This window comes from Misgurnus anguillicaudatus, chromosome 20 (genome assembly GCF_027580225.2).
Source record: "Misgurnus anguillicaudatus chromosome 20, ASM2758022v2, whole genome shotgun sequence".
Classification (NCBI taxonomy): Eukaryota; Metazoa; Chordata; class Actinopteri; order Cypriniformes; family Cobitidae; genus Misgurnus; species Misgurnus anguillicaudatus.
In genome coordinates, this window is record NC_073356.2 from 8,276,586 (window position 1) to 8,297,671 (window position 21,086).

The following is a 21,086-nucleotide window of genomic DNA, read 5'->3' on the forward strand; positions in this document are numbered from 1 at the left end:
TCATCTGTTTACTATTTCAGCATCGTGTGCAATGCTGACACCACACACGTGAACTTAAGATTTGATCAGTTTTAATAGAAGAAGCAATACAAGGGATCAAATGTAATTCAGTACCACAGACATTCCCAGAATATCCCACTGCGTATCTTAACCATGATCCAAACTCCTTCACGTCAGAAACCAGCACATTGACTTCGATAAACTACAATTTATTATGCAACGCAGATTATTTACGGTCACAAACAAAGCCAACCATTCAACAGCATCGTTGTTATAAATGCACCTTTATAAAACATTGATGCATATACATGTTGTGGAAAGGACTGAAAACCCTCAGCTGCACATCTTACATGACAGAAGAGTTCATCTTATGAGACTTATGTGTAAAACAGATGAGCTATTTGTTTTGTTGTGGGATAAAGAAAGAAACATATACATGAAGAAAAGAGATATGAGGCACAGCAAACTTAAGGAAAACTGTCATCATCGTCCTCTGCCATCTCTTTAGCGAACTCCAGGTCCTGCTGTTCCCTTTCTCTTCTCTCCTGTGAATATCACACATGAACATCAGTTTCATTTCAAGTCACCAAACACTTCAATTCTGAGACACACACACCACACTGAGACTCTTACCTCAGCAGACTCCAGGTCTTTGTTATAAGCTTTTGGTGGAAATCTCATCGCCTGCACAGACAGATGAGTGTTTCATCAACAATACAGACAAGAACAAAATTTAATGTATAGCAAATTTAAATGCCATTGGATTCGGACATCAAGACAACCCATCAGTATATTACCTTGACAGACATGTTGTGGATGTCCAGACAGAAGGAGATGCGCTGATGAAAAGCGAGCTGAGGCTCACGGGTGCTGTAGATGTCCATGGTCTCTTTAGACTGAACGTAGCCTTTCTCATGATTAATACTGGCCTCAATCACACCATCACGAATCGCCTGATGGGACACATTCGATTCATTTTAAATCAAGGATGTTCAAACAATTCTGTATCACAGCAATCTAATGGAGCGTACACACCAAACGAAAATTTAACAATTTAGGAATGGATTACATACAAAGTCAATGCAAATATGCAACCAGACGCAAACTTGCGCGGGGTGATGCAAATGATGCAAATTGGGCAGCAAAAAAGCCTCAAACCTGCCTTTGCGCGTGTTGAAAAAATTCAACTCAAGAAACAAATTAGCATGACACGAAGTTAAAGGGGCTCTAAGCGAATTCACGCGTTTTAGGCAATACACATTTTTTTTGTTTCATACAGTAAACATTTCCTCACTATCTGCTTGCTGCCTGTCCCCTGAACACACTGGAAAAAAAACACGGTTTCTGTAGACAGCGGAGGCTCCACAAACTGCAACAAAAACAAAGTGGTCAAACCTACCATCACGAAACATAACAAACGTGTTCCAGCCAATAAACGACAAGAAAGATTTGGGAATGGGGGTTGGGCACGTTCATGACACTTTTAGAAAGCACGGAAGGGAGGGGGAGGAGTTAGCTACGCTCCGTTTTGTTTGACAACACTTCGAACGTCAACGAGAAGTGACGTCACACAGATTCGCTTCGAGTGCCTTTAAGTCCTGCAAGTAATCTAGAGCAGAAAACACGATGCTTCGCCTATAGAAATGAATGGTGCCCCAGATCTGTTTGGTTACAAACATTCTTCAAAATATATTCCTTTGTGTTCAGGAAATAATTTATACAAGTTTGTAACAGCTTGAAGGTAAGTAAATGACAGAATTTTCATTTTTTTTTGTGAATGGTCCCTTTAATGCTGATTGAAGTTTGACTCGTGGATTTAAAAACAGACACTATACATCACTGTTAAAAGGTACCTCGGTTATAAACACATATGGGTGATTCTCACGAAATTAGGCTTATGAGGTGTCATGAAACATTTTGATAAAAAAAAGTAAATGCAAAGTAAGAGTATCAAAATAAGAAGCATACAGTTACAAACATCTCTTCGTGTACTCTTCGTGTCTAGGACATTATTTCAAATGACATCACACAAACCAATTTTGTTGTTTTTTCCACATTTAAGGGGAAAATTTTCATTACCACAACGAGTCCATGACTGGATTTGGGTTCTTTGACATGTAAATATTTATAAATAAAAAAATCTAAAAAATAAAAAGCTTCAGTGCATGTTATACTATAAACATTCACAGTAAAGAAACATGTGGTATTTGGTGATCATTGGTAAATGTAGAGACAATAATAAGGAATATAAATGTGTACAACACCAATTTTCAATCATTGTTTAAGCCCTCAATGAACTAACATTTAAAAAAAAAATGGAAGCGACATAATTGACTGTGACACTCAAGATGGCTACCAGGTAAGCAGTTCTTATTTTTTCTCTACAGATAAAAGATGAAATCATAGTACATAGACAACTTTTTAGTTCTCATTACCGAAACATGAGTTTGTAATTGCATATATTTAATGTCATATGTTGCGGTAATTATATTTTTTGATAATCTAAAAAAATCTATAGGAAATATTTTTTAATCCTCCAAAAATAATGTTTATAGTAAATTCAGACCTTAATCTTATACGTGCCACAAAAAAAATGGCTTCAAGGGCTTTTAAAAAAATTCTGATGCTGGACACCTTCTAAGTCTGGATTTCGTGAGAATCGCCCATGTATGGTTTAATAGTTTAACACTGGGATTGGCAATGTGAAAAAAAACAGTACAAATGTCACATTTAAAAAAAAACTAGGAGGCTGCCATTTTGTTATTCATCACTATACATGACGTCAAATGGTTGCAATAAAACCTGTTTGATTAACACTACAGTGAGGTAAACGTGATAACCAAGTATTCAATCAGTAGATTATAAAATGATGTGAAACAAAAAATGAGAGTTATAAACGCACACAGACAGCAGGTGGCGGTATTTGATCTGCATTTCATTAAAAATACAGCATGTTCAACCCTTTCACAGCAGCATACATGTAACATAAATAAAGAATAAAAAAAACTAATGAAAGAAAGTCACAATAAAGGCAATCTGAAAGGTAAGAATGTGTCAGTGGGAAATAAAAAAAATTCTCACATGAAAAATTAAAATACCATAGTTAACTATAGTATTTACTATAGTAAACTGCAGTAATATTTCACAACAACCAATAAATGGCATACCTTTCAAAAGGCGAAACATAGTGGCGGCCTCTAATGGTTAAAATGAGCATTACATGTAGGGTTTTTTGAAGTAATGAAAATATTAAATGTGTTTCAGTAGTTAAACGCAAATATTAAGTATTAAAGCATACAAGTCTTCATAGTCGGGGTACCTTTCACTCTGTTGATGTTGGATTATTATTCATGGACATTTACTATGATCTTTGACATTAACGGATAATGCCATCACGTGTGCGTGTGTGTGTGTGTGTTGTGAGTGTACCTGGTAATTATCACGTTGTGGGGACCAATTGTCCCCACAAAGATAGGAATACCAGTATTTTTGTGACCTTGTGGGGACATTTTGATGTCCCCATGAGGAAACAAGCTTATAAATCAATCAGAATGATGTTTCTTGAAAATAGTAGAAATGTTTCTGTGATGGTTGGGGTTAGGGAATGGGGTAGGTTAGGGGAATAGAATATACAGTTTGTATGGTATGAAATGCATCACGTCTATGGAATGTCCCCACAAAACATGGATACCAGAATGTGTGTGTGTGTGTGATACTGACCTTGGCCACAATAAACTCGGCATCTTCCGGACTGTCCAGCTGAAGTTTTTGTGCAATGTCAGCCAGAGAAATGCGTGAATATGATAGACTGATCATTCTCACACCTACAGAGAAAACAAACACCAGTGTTACAATCTTAATCACTAATATATCACCACCTTCATACATAGCTGCAAACTCAGAAGGGCTGAAAAAGGTGACACATTGTATACGCGCCCGCAACATGAGTTACATGAGTAGATACACAAGTAAGTATGGTGGCACAAAATAAAACTTTTGTTTGGAGCCATAGGAATGAATGGGGCTAGGCTAAATGCTAACACGTTCATTAAGTGCTGTACAAAGATTAAAAGTGCACGCATTGAAAAAAGATAGGCATGTATTAACTCCGACTGCATTAGTCAACTGCCAGAGCAGGGGCCTCATTTATAAAAAGCTGCGTAGAAACCAGCGTACATTTGATCTTACGATCATTTATCAAAAACGCGTACATGTGATTCACAAAACAAACGCACGAACAGAAAACGCGCATACCCCTTTCTTTCAGATGTGAAATCTTTAAATCGCAAATTATCTTGAACTAGTATGCATCTGAACAGTTACAGATTTCCGCCTTTAAACGATGCCTAATTAATGCCATTGACATATAAAAGAGCGCATGTCAATGACCACGTTTACATGCACACCAATAATGCGATTATTTCCAATAATGCGAGTAAGGTCTTAAAGGCGGAGTCCACGATGTTTGAAAAATGCGTTGGAAAAGGAGACGGGCCGACTACCAAAACACACTTATAGCCAATCAAATCAAATCAAATGCCGGGTTGCGTATGTGTGGGGCGGGTCTATCAACAGAAGGTCCAGATTCTATTGGGGTAGGGGCGTGTTTATTTGGGTGATTTCAAATATCAACATTGGCTTTCAAACATCGTGGACTCCGCCTTTAATCGCAGTAAGATGTTTACATGACTGGAGCTAACCTCTTCACTCCGGTTTACATGCAGTTTTTATTTTCGGATTATTCACACAAAGTCCAATGCAGAGCACACATGATGAACTCAAATATATGATCCACTGTTTTAATTTACTTGCGTTAAATGACAAACACGTTGTTATAGATGTATTTCATTATCCGGTGCCGTGATGAAGATATAAATATGAAAGTGCCTGTAAAGGGCGTTCACATGATATAAAAATAAAGTTTTAAAAATCGTTTTATATTAAAGATAATAGCAGAGCTCACACAACAACTATAACGATAGCGATTTTGGCACATAATGAACGATAAACCATTGACAGCCAATCAAATCTATTTGAACTTGAAGTGCACGCGCACTTAAAATGCAGTAGAAAGCTCATTCATTGCTGAGGTTTATAACATAAAATTACCTCAGGTATCCAGCGCTGATGCAGTTGTTGCTGTGAAATTTTTCTACCACACTGACTACGCCAAAAGGTAAGATTAACCTACTACATTCATTGTTTAGTTACGCAAAACGGAGCGAGTTGAGGACATCTGCTGGTTTCCCGTTGTGTAAATGCAACAAGTACAGCATACATTCAGTGAGATGTAAACAATTGCAAAAAAGTTTTTATTACAAGAAATATCCAATATTAGGCAATGCCGCGCTCGTTGAGCGAATTAGCATGAAGTTATCATTATGATGTGATCACTAATATATTTATCGTTATAATTATCGTTATAATGTCCCTTAAAGGTTTTATACACTGCTGTCGTGTTATTTGAGCTGTTTCTGAATGAAGACAGACTGCTGACAGCGAGTCGTGTTGGTAGAGTTCATGCACAGTTGTGTTCAAAATTATTCAACCCCCTAATGCTGTTAAGGGTTTTAGGGAATTTAGTGTACATTTGTAATTGTATTCAGAATAAAATCCTACAATGACTTCTTAAAGAACCATATGCAACTAAAATGACATCAATTGGTTTTGTAATATAGTAGTAAATGTTTCTTTTGTGAATTCTTCATTGACACAATTATTCAACCCCTTAAAGAACTACCACTCTGAAGAACAGAGGTTCATTGAAGTGTTTTCAATCAGGTATTGAAAACACCTGTGGATGTCAGGGAACAGCAATAAAGCCTAATAAGCACCAATTAGGCAGCTTTAAAATGACTGTGATACTCAACTCCTTCTACACATTTACTGGTGTGGTTACAAACATGGTGAAGTCAAAAGAATGGTCCAGGAAGACAAGAGAAGAGGTGATTAATCTTCACAGGAAGGGCAATGGCTATAAGAAGATTGCAAAGATGTTAAACATACCAAGAGACACCATAGGAAGCATCATTCGCAAATTCAAGGCAAAGGGCACTGTTGAAACGCTTCCTGGTCGTGGCAGAAAAAAGATGCTAACTGCGACTGCTGTGCGCTATCTGAAGCGTAGAGTGGAAAAAAGTCCCCGTGTGACTGCTGAGGAACTGAGAAAAGATTTGTCAGATGTGGGTACTGAAGTTTCTGCTCAGACAATACGGCGCACCCTGCGTACTGAAGGCCTCCATGCCAGAACTCCCAGGCGCACCCCCTTGCTGTCTCCAAAGAATAAGAAGAGTCGACTGCAGTATGCCAAAAGTCATGTGGACAAACCACAGAAGTTTTGGGATAGTGTTGTGTGGAAAATTAGAACTGTTTGGGCCCATGGATCAACGCTATGTTTGGAGGAGGAAAAACAAGGCCTATGAAGAAAAGAACACCTTGCCTACTGTGAAGCATGGTGGGGGGTCAATCATGCTTTGGGGCTGTTTTGCTTCTGCAGGTACAGGGAAACTTCAGCGTGTGCAAGGTACCATGAATTCTCTTCAGTACCAGGAGATATTGGATGACAATGTGTTGCAGTCCGTCACAAACCTGAGGCTTGGGAGACGTTGGACCTTTCAACAGGACAATGATCCCAAGCATACCTCCAAATCCACTAGAGCATGGTTGCAGAAAAAAGGCTGGAACATTTTGAAGTGGCCATCGCAGTCACCAGACTTAAATCCGATTGAGAACCTCTGGTGGGACTTAAAGAAAGCAGTTGCAGTGCGCAAGCCTAAGAATGTGACTGAACTGGAGGCTTTTGCCCATGATGAATGGGCGAAGATACCCGTAGATCGCTGCAAGACACTTGTGTCAAGCTATGCTTCACGTTTAAAAGCTGTTTTAACTGTAAAAGGATGTTGTACTAAGTACTAAGATTGAATGTCACTTGGGGGTTGAATAAAACTGATAATGATGTGAGCACAGAAAAGACATTTGTGGTTATTTCATTATAAATGTTATGTTATATTTGTCTGACCTACACATGCCTCTTTGATGTAATTGTAAGCAGGATGACTGAATGATCAAAATCAATGTCAAACCGGCCAAAACAATCAATTTCAGTTGGGGTTGAATAATTTTGAACACAACTGTAAAACTTCCTAATGTCAAGTTTAAAACGAATTTTTGCTTAAGGTGCGTGACTAAAACACACATGCACTTAATTATTGCGGTATAAATGCGATTAAAGCGTTTACATGGACGCATACTGCGATTATAAACGGCGTACGCCACCTCTTTTAATGCGACTATACTTACTGCGATTATGAGCTTAATCGCATTATTTTTATCGAATTATTGCGTTTACATGAGGTAAAGTATAATCGCAGTATTGCCAAAATCCCATTATAATCGCATTATTGGTGTGCATGTAAACGTGGTCAATGTTTAAACCCTTTATGAGCAGCAAGAATGGCTTATATTTTCAAAAACCTGCAGCAATCTGACAAGCAAAAGTGCCTTAAAACTAACCTTAAAAACTAACGTCAGTGTCCATTAAAGTATCGCCACAGAATTTATCTTCCTTAAACGGCCTCTGGTGGGTAGCGGTAGCATGAAAAGTTTAATTCATCTGCGGGAAAACTGATGCAGCCAAGGCCTTTTTAGAGAAGCTGCTGGCAACGCGAAGACCCGCCCTTCACATAACTCCATTTGTTCAGGTCCCATCCATTGACCAATCGGCTATCCTAACCTTAACCACGCTGTGATGACCAAAGAGCTTTTATTGTTTTTGTGAAGCAGACCGCAGTAGGTTTTTGAAACTCCCGTTTATGGAAAGTTGAGACCCCCCCCCCCCAAAAAAAAAACTCTTCGGACTAGTTTGCAGGTATGTACATACTAACACTAAAAACCTGCAATATTCAAACATTTTCAATCAAAAGGGTCCTGTAAAATAAGCTCACGTCAGCAGAAGCGAGATACGCACCTGTTTTAATGACGTTGTGTCGGAGGCGGATGATCAGTGTGTATGTGCCATCCGTCTGAAACTTCTCTCCAAACTGATCCAAGGCCTGGTTAAATTTGGCAAGGTTTCCAGTTCTTACCGCTGATCAGAGGAGAAAGACACGCATTAGAAATATTTACGACCATATGAATTTGTGCATTTTGTAAAAGAGTTACCTTGAGTGAGCAGAAAGTACGGCATGAGAGATCTCTTGAGAGACGGCTGACGAAACTGCAGACGGTCGGGTATCTCACCCAGCAACAGCTCAACTACAATCAACAGCTTGTGAACCTGACAGACACAAAGTCAACAGTCACAACCACAACACGCACGTGTGTATAGTCTGTAGGTCACGGTGAGACACTTACGGTCTGTTTAAAGCCGACGGCAGTGTGCTGAGGTGCCTTCCTCAGGGCGTTGGTTAAAGTCCTCCTCGCTTCTGAATACTCCAGCTGAATGGCCTTTATCCGCCCTGAACCAGTCAACAGATTGTCACGTAAGAAAATCCTTATACACAATGTGCAACAAATAACACTATTCAGTTTGCACTCACCGGTGTAATAGAGATAGCGAGCCCATTCGTTGTTATTGGCCAGCTCGGGGAAAATGGACTTGGAGACGAGTTTCTCGGCCTGGTCGTATAAATTATACTGCAAGTAGTTTCGCAGCAGAAGGTTGAGAAGCGTGGCCTGACCGTCAGCGTCGTGACGCAGCGTAGCCGTCCTCAAACGCGTGTGCAGGAAACTGAAGTCATTCGACAATAGATGTAAGCACAACACTTTATGTCGTATGTAAATAAATGGATCTCAAAAAATTATTGATGCTAACCTGCGTAATGTGTCCAGCTGGTTTAAGAACTCGTACACACGGGAATGGTAGTAGTAACACTTTGCGGCCACTAAATCCAAAGCGCGGCGGTTTTGAGAGCTGATCTTCTGTAGCAGGTCATCTGACACTTTCTGAGCCTGTGCAACACAAAAATTAGGAATCACTGAGTATTACAATTAAAGAAATCAACTTTATTTTAGCTTTAGCACGTCAATGACCAACCAGGCCCAATGTATTGGAGTCGTATTTTGGGACAGACTTGAGCGTCACGCTGGAAATAGGAAGAGAAGTTGCCCGTCAGTGTGAGCTCCTCCCTTCTGTCGTCTGATTGGTCTGATTACTCTTTCGCAAGGACTTCTGGGTTGGTAAAGTGCACGAAGCCTGCTGCAGTGCGGGCTTCACCGAAGGCTGCATCATGGGGGCAAAGGGGGCGCTGATGAGCACACTTCGAAGTGTAAAAATGACAGATGGGACACCCTTCGGACTTGTAGACTAAGCGAGCATGCGCGATTTCAGGCCACGAGACCGAAAGTCCACATGAAGTGCGCCGTTTGGGACAGGGCACTGACGACGACCCGTTTGTCCTGTGCCAGCTACCGTAGCTTCTCTATCCATTTTGAAAGAGAGGGTTGAGCCGTGGACTGAGCCGTTGGTTGCAATTCACACTCTCACCACTAGATGCCACTAAAATCTACACAGTGGACCTTTAAAGGTGAAGTGCACGATATCTGAAAAACGCGTTTGGAAAAGAGAGTCGGGCCGACTACCAAAACACAGTTGTAGCCAATCAGCAGTAAGGGGCGTGTCTACTAACTGACATCATTCCCTGGGTTGCGTATGTGTCTATTAAAAGAAGGTCCAGATTCTATTGGGTTAGGAGCGTGTTTGTTTAGGTGATTTCAAATGTCAACATTGGCTTTCAGAGATCATGCACCCCGCCTTTAACAGACACATAACAGTTCTCAACTGTGCATTTTTGCAATATTGAGCTAGTTTAACAGCTGAGCCTCTGTGTAGCGCTTCAGGTTGATAAGGTAGACAACCATCAGCAGCTGTAGATACGCCTCCACCTCAGGAATGAGTGGAACAGCGGCCGCTTTCCCTGTGCGAGGTCTGAACTGCACATCTCCATCCTTATCCACCGGCTGAGGGACACAAACACACAAAAACCATAAATGCTCCAGCCGACAGGAACACATTTGCTATCTATGACACCATTCAGAGAAATGTACATAAATTAATTTCTTAAACACACGAATTGTAAAAAATTAGGCATGTATTTTAATGACACAAATGATAAGTACTGTATTTTTACAGTGTTTTACTCACTGTTTTATCTAAAGCGACTTACAGTGCATTACAAGGTATACATTTTTAATCAATATGCATGTTCCCTGGGTCCAAACCCATGACCTTTTGCGGTGCCAACACTATTTTCTACCACTGAGATCTATGAGAGCGCCACAACTGTACAGATATGAATCTGAAGGTTATGTTTTGCGCACCTGCTCGAGGAAGCCGAGCAGAAACTCTTTGCCAGCGGCGTTGGACGTGAAGAATCCGATCACGGCTTTGTAGAGAACGTTGGGATTGAGTCGACGGCTGGTGGAGGGAAGAGCGCGGAGGGCACGAAGAACAAAACGAGGCTCCTTCCCCTGCACGGCTTTCTCTATCTGCTTCACGTGCTCCTTAATGTCTGAAACAAAACAACATCTATATGAGCACTGCACTCAACCAATGATATTCAAAACTTCTGTTTCAAATACTGTTGTTTTAACAGCGATGATGTAATTGCCATCATGAGTGACATTATCTCCTAATGTAATAAGAATGCATTATATATTTTAACTCAAGGGCAGGCATGTGATTTTAAATCATTATTGTGTTTTGATCCATATGCATTTGCTGACACTAACCATACAGTTTATTATGACTGATCTTACTAGTAACAGAGATGGACCCCATTTTACATCCGTCTCGTCTTAAAGATGCTCTATGGCATTGCGATCTGTAAGGGTCCATTATGTTTAAGATGAGCTTTATGATATGACGTTAACGGATGTGTGAGTCGTGCATTGACTAAATCGCAAATCAGACATTAGTAAAAGAGAAACAAACCTTATTATAGAAGTTAACCGGATATTTACATCACAACTACAGATATCACATGTTTATTTGGTATCATTACAGTGCATGACGTTTTTTTCTGGGGCAGCGCCATTTATGACAAGCTAAACGATTTCCTTGTCTTCTATCACATAAATCACACACATTGTTTAAAACGACCGTTTCTGTCTGTAATATTAAAGAGGCGTGAATGATGTTCTGACCTTCTAGTGTGAGCTGATCTTGTTCTTTATGTGTTTTCTGCTCGTCCTCGCGCATCTCAACATCCTGCGGCTCAGCAGCACTCGTTTTCTCTTTATCCGCGCGCGCTTTCTCGCGCTTCTTTGCTAATTCTTTCATGTTGCCACTCAAAGGTTCAAACGCGATATCTAAAGGGGAAATCACGACCCCCAAAGCATAAACAAAACACCGGTGACCGATTAAACTATGCGATCAACAACCCCAGAAGATGACTGGCAAATCTCATGAACCGCGGTGCATTCTGGGACACGCTGTTATTCTCTTGCGTCGACACGAGAGATAGGACGTGCGCTACTGCCCTCTAACGACAGCACTAAGTTCCACGTTATTTTCTTAATTATTAGTTATTTATACCTCAATTATATTTACAAAATTACTATTTAAAAAATACAAATGTTTATTTTTATATGTGGGGAAACCAAATAAGGCTATTGTTAAAATGACTGTATTTGTGAAAAGTATCTCACTTAACATCAGTGGTGTAGTCCAAATGTGGTAGTTACAAATAACAAATTAATTTAATCAGTGATTTATACATACAAACACGATAAAATCATTGTACCTGTTAACTTATTTCTTTCAATAAATAAATAAATAAATTGACACAATACCAATAAATGATATAACGTGGCTAACCCACCTTAACTAACTTGACCAACCCTAACCCTCATCACTAACACTACACATTCTCATTCAAAAAGTAAAAAATGTTTTGTCATTCACGTGTAATAAACTTACAAGTTAATGACATGAACATTGTAATTTTAATACAGAATAAAAAAAGAAATAAATTCTCGTGCTACAGCTGCAAGTTACAGTGTAACATTACGGGTATCAGTAAAGGTAATAGGAAAGTAAATATAATAGGAAACGTGGAGATTTAAAGCGCTACAGACACCTAAAACTTGCTTGGGGCATTGGAAATGGCATCAACCCATTTACGTCTTTATTGCAGAGATAGTAGAGCTGTAGCCTCTAGTCCTTCGGGCTTGGCCAAATATCAGGGGCAGAGTCATCAAGATTTAGGCCACATGTCTTCGGGAGGAGTGGTCAAACTGGATCATCTCCTTTACATTTTAACAGTGTCACTGTCTTGGCAACACACACACGCGCGTGACTGTAAGGAAAAAATACGTTTTTTGACTCACTTTGCTGAAGTGTTTACTGTGGATCGTGGATGAATATCAGTAACGGCACAGCCGCAGCGCACGAGCGCACCGCAGACTCCAGCGGGACCCAGAAGGTAAACATACGCATGATGCTCATATGATAAACAACATCTTTATGACATGTATGATCATCTGATTTTAACATTTTTATTTACGATTATTACCTTATACGACTGGCATGAAACATCGTTCAAATGAACATTCAAAGTGTTTTAATGCGTATATTAAGAATAAGGTCAAATATACAGTTGCCTGAAAAGTATTACACTAAACTTCTTACTTTACAAAGGAGACAGTTACTACCATCTAGCATTCTCCTGTGATGTGATTGTGTATTATATTTATAATATGCATAATTTCGTCTTAAATGCAGAGAATACTCAGAGATGTACAGTATAATGACAGCATTGATTATTTATAAAATATAGCTTTGAACTGTCTTAAAGAAAGTGGTGTCAAAAGGCAGTTTGGGGGGGTAGCCTACTGCCCCATACCAGAGCCATTTTTTCTTATCTTATTATTTTAGTGGGTATACTGAGTAACGTAAAGCTAAAATATTTTTATTTCATTTAACCATGTTTGAAAACATGGAAGCCCCTCATTAATTTTAAAGTATTGCAGTTCTCCTGTCTGCCGCCGGTAGGTGCCCCTAAGCACAAACTTGAACCACCGCCTATGAACAATACTTAAAGGGATAGGTCACCCTAAAAATTAAAATCTGTCATCATTTACTTATTCTCATGTTGTTACAAACCTGTTAAATTTATTTGTTCTAATGAACAGAAAGAAAGATGTTTTGAGGATTGTTTGTAACCAAAATGACCATGAGCCCCATTTACTTCCATAGTAGGAAAAATTGCTACGCTTGAATTTGTTATAATATATTTGTACTACTACCATACACTTTCTTGCTCTGAAAAAGTTCCAAATTGTAATGCATCCCTAATGTCATTTAATGCAGTATAGTTATCTAATTATTTTGTTTGTATTATACATATACTGCATTGAAAAGTGAAAACCCCATGCAAAATGTTTGTTCGTTTTTTCTTCTGAACTTGTAGCTTCTGCGTCTAAAGCGTTCGCTCACGTTCATGCGGAGTAAGAGTGTGGAAAATTTCTTCCAGCGTTCTCAGAATGATGCTCATCTACCAGCAGAAATCTTCAATAGTCCCATTGACATCGCTGATATGCCTGCTCTCAGCATTAGCTCCAACCTCACAGCAGGTCCCGCCTCCTCTATGATACAGCCACGCCCACTACTCAAACACTTGTTCCTGGAACATGTGTTTCGTCGACCAACCAGCTGCCATGTGTGCAAAAACATTATTGTAGGTAAGCATGGAATACAAGGGTTACTCATCATTGGCATTGTTTACTTTTTTCTTTGTCTCTTACAGTACCAGAAGCCATGGTAAAGTAGGAGAGTACATGAGGGAAAATATAAAGTGAAATTTAAAAAACACAGGTGCTGCTAACTTTCTGAAAGTAAAATAAATAAAAATATTTTGATACAAAAAATGTGCCACTAATTGAAGATAAACAAACACATTAACAAGAGGTTACATTGAAACTCTTTCTAATGTTACAAATGCAGAAAATTTAAATGAGCATTTTTTTCTTTTATGCATATGCAAGCGTGCGCGCACAGTCGAATGCACAGCCTTGCAAAGCATAGTTCATTTTTACTCAGACACGTGTGCTGACATTCAATGCATACGCATTGCGACAATTTGCTATACCCCTTATGGCCTACATTCTCCTGTATGTGCATGCGCGACCTACACGTACAATATACGGCGGGTTTCTGATGACGAAAATTGCAAACTGTGGCTTCAGGGCGCTTTTCCCTAAAACTTTACTTTATGTCGTAATAAGCTGCGGGCCGCTAGAGGGCGCTTTCCCTAAAACGTTACTTTATGTCGTAATAAGCTGCGGGCCGCTAGAGGACGCTTTTCCCTAAAACTTAACTTTATGTCGTAATAAGCTAGAGGCCGCTAGAGGGCGCTTTTCCCTAAAACGTTACTTTATGTCGTAATAAGCTGCGGGCCGCTAGAGGGCGCTTTCCCTAAAACGTCACTTTATGTCGTAATAAGCTGTGGGCCGCTAGAGGACGCTTTTCCCTAAAACGTTACTTTATGTCGTAATAAGCTAAAGGCCGCTAGAGGGCGCTTTTCCCTAAAACGTTACTTTATGTCGTAATAAGCTGCGGGCCGCTAGAGGGCGCTTTTCCCTAAAACGTTACTTTATGTCGTAATAAGCTGCGGGCCGCTAGAGGGCGCTTTCCCTAAAACGCTACTTTATGTCGTAATAAGCTGCGGGCCGCTAGAGGACGCTTTTCCCTAAAACGTTACTTTATGTCGTAATAAGCTAGAGGCCGCTAGAGGGCGCTTTTCCCTAAAACGTTACTTTATGTCGTAATAAGCTGCGGGCCGCTAGAGGGCGCTTTTCCCTAAAACGTTACTTTATGTCGTAATAAGCTGCGGGCCGCTAGAGGGCGCTTTTCCCTAAAACGTTACTTTATGTCGTAATAAGCTGCGGGCCGCTAGAGGGCGCTTTTCCCTAAAACGTTACTTTATGTCATAATAAGCTGCGGGCCGCTAGAGGGCGCTTTCCCTAAAACGTCACTTTATGTCGTAATAAGCTGCGGGCCGCTAGAGGACGCTTTTCCCTAAAACGTTACTTTATGTCGTAATAAGCTAGAGGCCGCTAGAGGGCGCTTTCCCTAAAACGTTACTTTATGTCGTAATAAGCTGCGGGCCGCTAGAGGGCGCTTTTCCCTAAAACGTTACTTTATGTCGTAATAAGCTGCAGGCCGCTAGAGGGCGCTTTTCCCTAAAACGTTACTTTATGTCGTAATAAGCTAGAGGCCGCTAGAGGGCACTTTTCCCTAAAACGTTACTTTATGTCGTAATAAGCTGCGGGCCGCTAGAGGGTGCTTTCCCCTAAACGTTACTTTATGTCGTAATAAGCTAAAGGCCGCTAGAGGGCGCTTTTCCCTAAAACGTTACTTTATGTCGTAATAAGCTGCGGGCCGCTAGAGGGCACTTTTCCCTAAAACGTTACTTTATGTCGTAATAAGCTGCGGGCCGCTAGAGGGCGCTTTCCCTAAAACGCTACTTTATGTCGTAATAAGCTGCGGGCCGCTAGAGGACGCTTTTCCCTAAAACGTTACTTTATGTCGTAATAAGCTAGAGGCCGCTAGAGGGCGCTTTTCCCTAAAACGTTACTTTATGTCGTAATAAGCTGCGGGCCGCTAGAGGGCACTTTTCCCTAAAACGTTACTTTATGTCGTAATAAGCTGCGGGCCGCTAGAGGGCGCTTTTCCCTAAAACGTTACTTTATGTTGTAATAAGCTAGAGGCCGCTAGAGGGCACTTTTCCCTAAAACGTTATTTTATGTCGTAATAAGCTAGAGGCCGCTAGAGGGCGCTTTTCCCTAAAACGTTACTTTATGTCGTAATAAGCTAGAGGCCGCTAGAGGGCACTTTTCCCTAAAACGTTACTTTATGTCGTAATAAGCTGCGGGCCGCTAGAGGGCGCTTTTCCCTAAAACGTTACTTTATGTCATAATAAGCTAGAGGCCGCTAGAGGGCGCTTTTCCCTAAAACGTTACTTTATGTCGTAATAAGCTAGAGGCCGCTAGAGGGCACTTTTCCCTAAAACGTTACTTTATGTCGTAATAAGCTGCGGGCCGCTAGAGGGCGCTTTTCCCTAAAACGTTACTTTATGTCGTAATAAGCTAGAGACGCTAGAGGGCGCTTTTCCCTAAAACGTTACTTTATGTCGTAATAAGCTAGAGGCCGCTAGAGGGCACTTTTCCCTAAAACGTTACTTTATGTCGTAATAAGCTGCGGGCCGCTAGAGGGCGCTTTTCCCTAAAACGTTACTTTATGTCGTAATAAGCTAGAGGCCGCTAGAGGGCGCTTTTCCCTAAAACGTTACTTTATGTCGTAATAAGCTAGAGGCCGCTAGAGGGCACTTTTCCCTAAAACGTTACTTTATGTCGTAATAAGCTGCGGGCCGCTAGAGGGCGCTTTTCCCTAAAACGTTACTTTATGTCATAATAAGCTAGAGGCCGCTAGAGGGCGCTTTCCCTAAAACGTTACTTTATGTCGTAATAAGCTAGAGGCCGCTAGAGGGCGTTTTTCCCTAAAACGTTACTTTATTTCGTAATAAGCTGGGGGCCGCTAGAGGGCGCTTTTCCCCAAAACGTTACTTTATGTCGTAATAAGCTGCGGGCCGCTAGAGGGCGCTTTTCCCTAAAACGTTACTTTATGTCGTAATAAGCTAAAGGCCGCTAGAGGGCACTTTTCCCTAAAACGTTACTTTATGTCGTAATAAGCTGCGGGCCGCTAGAGGGCGCTTTTCCCTAAAACGTTACTTTATGTCGTAATAAGCTAGAGGCCCCTAGAGGGCACTTTTCCCTAAAACGTTACTTTATGTCGTAATAAGCTGCGGGCCGCTAGAGGGCGCTTTTCCCTAAAACGTTACTTTATGTCGTAATAAGCTAGAGGCCGCTAGAGGGCACTTTTCCCTAAAACGTTATTTTATGTCGTTATAAGCTAGAGGCCGCTAGAGGGCGTTTTTCCCTAAAACGTTACTTTATTTCGTAATAAGCTGGGGGCCGCTAGAGGGCGCTTTTCCCCAAAACGTTACTTTATGTCGTAATAAGCTGCGGGCCGCTAGAGGGCGCTTTTCCCTAAAACGTTACTTTATGTCGTAATAAGCTGCGGGCCGCTAGAGGGCACTTTTCCCTAAAACGTTACTTTATGTCGTAATAAGCTGCGGGCCGCTAGAGGGCACTTTTCCCCAAAACGTTACTTTATGTCGTAATAAGCTAGAGGGCGCTTTTCCCTAAAACATTACTTTATGTCGTAATAAGCTAGAGGCCGCTAGAGGGCACTTTTCCCTAAAACGTTACTTTATGTCGTAATAAGCTGCGGGCCGCTAGAGGGCGCTTTTCCCTAAAACGTTACTTTATGTCGTAATAAGCTAGAGGCCGCTAGAGGGCACTTTTCCCTAAAACGTTACTTTATGTCGTAATAAGCTAGAGGCCACTAGAGGGCACTTTTCCCTAAAACGTTATTTTATGTCGTAATAAGCTGCGGGCCGCTAGAGGGCGCTTTTCCCTAAAACGTTACTTTATGTCGTAATAAGCTAGAGGCCGCTAGAGGGCACTTTTCCCTAAAACGTTACTTTATGTCGTAATAAGCTGCGGGCCGCTAGAGGGCACTTTTCCCTAAAATGTTACTTTATGTCGTAATAAGCTGCGGGCCGCTAGAGGGCGCTTTTCCCTAAAACGTTATTTTATGTCGTATTAAGCTGCGGGCCGCTAGAGGGCGCTTTTCCCTAAAACGTTATTTTATGTCGTATTAAGCTGCGGGCCGCTAGAGGGCGCTTTTCCCTAAAACGTTACTTTATGTCGTAATAAGCTGCGGGCCGCTAGAGGGCGCTTTTCCCTAAAACGTTACTTTATGTCGTAATAAGCTGCGGGCCGCTAGAGGGCGCTTTTCCCTAAAACGTTACTTTATGTCGTAATAAGCTAGAGGCCGCTAGAGGGCGCTTTTCCCTAAAACGTTACTTTATGTCGTAATAAGCTAGAGGCCGCTAGAGGGCACTTTTCCCTAAAACGTTACTTTATGTCGTAATAAGCTAGAGGCCGCTAGAGGGCGTTTTTCCCTAAAACGTTACTTTATTTCGTAATAAGCTGGGGGCCGCTAGATGGCGCTTTTCCCTAAAACGTTACTTTATGTAGTAATAAGCTGCAGTTTTTCCCAAATAATATGCGAATTAACTCACACATGCACTAAATGTGGAATGGCCGTGTGGAATATCATCACTTGGTCTTTTAATTTCATATACAGTCACTTTTTCTGTCTTTTATTGTCTATTTTAATCTGCACTTCTGTCTAAACTTGCTGGTTTTGGTAAATGTGGTCACTTGGTTACTTTATTCAGAGTGTCAATGTACAATTTTATCTTTTGGTCACAAGAGAAAGACACAGGAAATATTGAAGATGGTTTGCAAACTATATGTGAATATGTGTCATTTCATTTCAGTTAAAAGATTACAATCGTTGTATTAATTCATTTCCATATTGTCCTTTAGGCAATCCTAAACAGGGATTGCGCTGTACAACATGTAAGACAGGAGTTCATCTTTGGTGTGTCTCCGAACTCTCACAGCAACCATGCCAAGGCAAGGTATGTTTGATTTTTGCTGATGTTTGCTGATGCTGTATGATTTTCAATTGTTATCTGTTTTCAATGATCTGTTTAAACAGTATAGGTTATTTCTATATTTAGAATTGAACCCCATTGTGTTGTTTTTGGACACAGCCTTTAACTCTTTCCCCGCCAATTTTTTTAAGTTGCCAACCAGCAGCAGGATTTTTTATGATTTTCCCAAAGTTGAATGCCTTCCAGAAAAATTTTGTGAATATTGCACATAGTGAATTGCATCCCTTTAACGGCTTACTGAGACTTTATAAAATCAGATCTTTAAAATAGCCTACAGTTATAGTGTGTGTGCATGTGTGAATGACGCGTTTCATCCGTCCGCTTCACCAATGCATTAATCCAGTTGCGAGTACAGAGTTTCCTTGACCTTAAATATCTCTAAATGTGCGTTTGTTCCTTCACATTAAGCTATTGACTGTATTAAGAAGACTTTAAATATAGTGCATAAAAACGTTTATGGTGCTTCTTTAATACTTTGTCCTTTTAATAGCTTGTCAGGAATTGAAATCGGAATTGGATCGGTCCTCCTATCTGTCCTGGATCCGATATCCGATATAGCCAAAAAGTCTGGATCCGCCCCCAATACCGATCCAGAATATCGGATCGGGACATCCCTAGTTAAAATAGAATGATCAAACATTTGTCTAAATTCTATGATAATTGAAGATAACAATTTATTCGATTCGTATTTTAAACAGCGGGATATATCTTTTTATCTTTTTGGATAAAATTACCTTAATAACGTAACGTTAAAATGTCACCAGTAAGCGCTGGAAAAGACAGACTGTGCTGATTGTACTCAGCCGTTGGGCCAACGGGTCTTTTTTTCTTACAAAGTGAATATCATATAATTTATTTGTTATAGAAATCAAATGAGTGTTTGCAGTGACTCTACTATGAAAAAAAATATGTGATGAGCATTCAGTTGTTTGACATCCTGCTCTTGTGTATGTTAAATTGCAATAAAAAATAAAATGACTTTAAGTACAAATATCATGTGTAACACTTATGTATAGCCTAACATACAGCTAACAACTATAGTTAAGTTGCTATACACTATGCAGATCACTTACAAACATCTCAGCTGTCTCAATTCAGCGAACAGACCATCTGCGTATAGCCTGATATTATTGGCTGCAAAACTCTATAAGATGTTTTTGTTTAAAGAAGAAGCAACCTGTTAAGGGTAAGGGTTATCCTCTGCCTAACCTTTTTAAAACCTGTTTGTGTTTTTCTCACTTTATTAAGTCTGGGATGTTCAAGAGGAATTTGAGTACACCTTCAATGATCACCAATCGATTAAGTGCTATGAAGTCACAGGGTATGTTCACGTCTGGATGAGAGACACACATATCTGTCAGGTTTAACTGTAGGTACAGTGCTGTTTGTATTACCTGTGTGTTTGTGATAATAGAGTCAATGGCTCAGGTGGACCCCGTCTACACTACACTACGGTTTGGGACTTCTCTGGCCTACACCGGTCAATTGAGTTTTGGCAGTTTATCCGAGTCTCCTACCCAAAGCCTGGTGTGTATATATATCATGGGTGTGTTTGTGTGTGTGTGCAGGTAGATGTATTAGGGTTTTTACCAACACGGGGGTCCCGCTTTTATGAAATTATTTTCACTTTATATTTTGATTTATTTTATTTTTATTTTTTTTATTTTATTTTTTGTTTATGCTATTGTTATAATTGTTATATAGAGGGCGCTTTTCCCTAAAACGTCACTTTATGTCGTAATAAGCTGCGGGCCGCTACGTCATTTTATGTCGTAATAAGCTGTAGGCAGCTAGAGTGCACTTTTCCCTAAAACGTCATTTTATTTTATTTTTTGTTTGTGCTATTGTTATAATCGTGATATTGTAAAATATTGTTTAAACATTTAAACATTAAACTTGGATTTTGTTTGTAAGGATGAAGATGAGATGGAGCAAACAAATAAATCTTTGTCTTCGGAAGGGGAGATTGTAACCGAACACACAGAGAAAGGTAAGCGTATCCGAACCATCTTTGAAAGGACTTCTATATTTAGTGTTCTAGATTATTTACTTTGATGAAGTATAAATGATACTTGCTGTAGAGAATCTAATTGAAAGTGTATAAAAGTTGTTTTGTCTGTATGAAGCATAGTGCAACTAAAACTGCATATATATCAGCAAAAGCAGCACATTTAAAGTACAACAGTTACAAAACTGCATGAGAGCTGGCTGAGATACACCATCAGAAAAAATGGTCAATAAATGGTCCCTAGATGTCACTTGGGCTGTACCTTTTTAAAAAGCACAGCTTTGCAAAATAAGAGTTCATATTATATTGCATTTCTGTCAATAGATCCTCCTAAAAGTTAAACAGTGCACCATTAAGAGAGTATGTAACAAACACATGTGTCTTTTTAAATCATAAACTCTTACAAAGAGTCTGTAACAGCCACGTATTTTGACATGACGCGCAATGCCCATAGGTTCACATCAGTGATGCACAGGTCAATGTATAAACTA

General features: G+C 40.1%; 2 protein-coding genes across 2 annotated transcripts in view; one reads left to right on the forward strand and one right to left on the reverse strand.

Annotated features, from left to right (window-relative positions):
* The window catches only part of LOC129455390 (SH3 and cysteine-rich domain-containing protein 2), a 213,808-nt gene that overhangs the window by 186,808 nt on the left and 5,914 nt on the right, over nucleotides 1-21,086 (forward strand). Inside the window, exons 2-7 of the mRNA XM_073858057.1 lie at nucleotides 12,023-12,422; nucleotides 13,410-13,680; nucleotides 18,457-18,551; nucleotides 19,836-19,908; nucleotides 20,002-20,114; nucleotides 20,502-20,577. Coding sequence (XP_073714158.1) covers nucleotides 12,357-12,422; nucleotides 13,410-13,680; nucleotides 18,457-18,551; nucleotides 19,836-19,908; nucleotides 20,002-20,114; nucleotides 20,502-20,577 — 694 coding nt within the window. The 5' untranslated portion in view covers nucleotides 12,023-12,356. The remainder of the gene's footprint in view (nucleotides 1-12,022; nucleotides 12,423-13,409; nucleotides 13,681-18,456; nucleotides 18,552-19,835; nucleotides 19,909-20,001; nucleotides 20,115-20,501; nucleotides 20,578-21,086) is intronic.
* Nucleotides 55-11,433, reverse strand: psmd3 (proteasome 26S subunit, non-ATPase 3). Its single transcript, XM_055220103.2, has 12 exons — nucleotides 11,143-11,433; nucleotides 10,318-10,508; nucleotides 9,820-9,957; nucleotides 8,813-8,949; nucleotides 8,538-8,728; nucleotides 8,353-8,456; nucleotides 8,161-8,275; nucleotides 7,967-8,086; nucleotides 3,721-3,824; nucleotides 798-953; nucleotides 634-684; nucleotides 55-545 (listed from the first exon to the last, which is right to left on the reverse strand). Exons 1-12 carry the CDS (start codon nucleotides 11,276-11,278, stop codon nucleotides 468-470), a joined length of 1,521 nt encoding a protein of 506 aa, XP_055076078.2. The 5' UTR covers nucleotides 11,279-11,433; the 3' UTR covers nucleotides 55-467.

Coding starts and splice junctions, on each gene's coding strand:
- psmd3 (XM_055220103.2), bottom strand. CDS start 11,278: ATGAAAGAATTAGCAAAGAAGCGCGAGAAAGCGCGCGCGGATAAAGAG. Junction 8,729..8,812: donor CAGCTGGACACATTACGCAG/GTTAGCATCAAT, acceptor GAATGACTTCAG/TTTCCTGCACACGCGTTTGA. Junction 3,825..7,966: donor ACACAACGTCATTAAAACAG/GTGCGTATCTCG, acceptor TTTTCTCTGTAG/GTGTGAGAATGATCAGTCTA.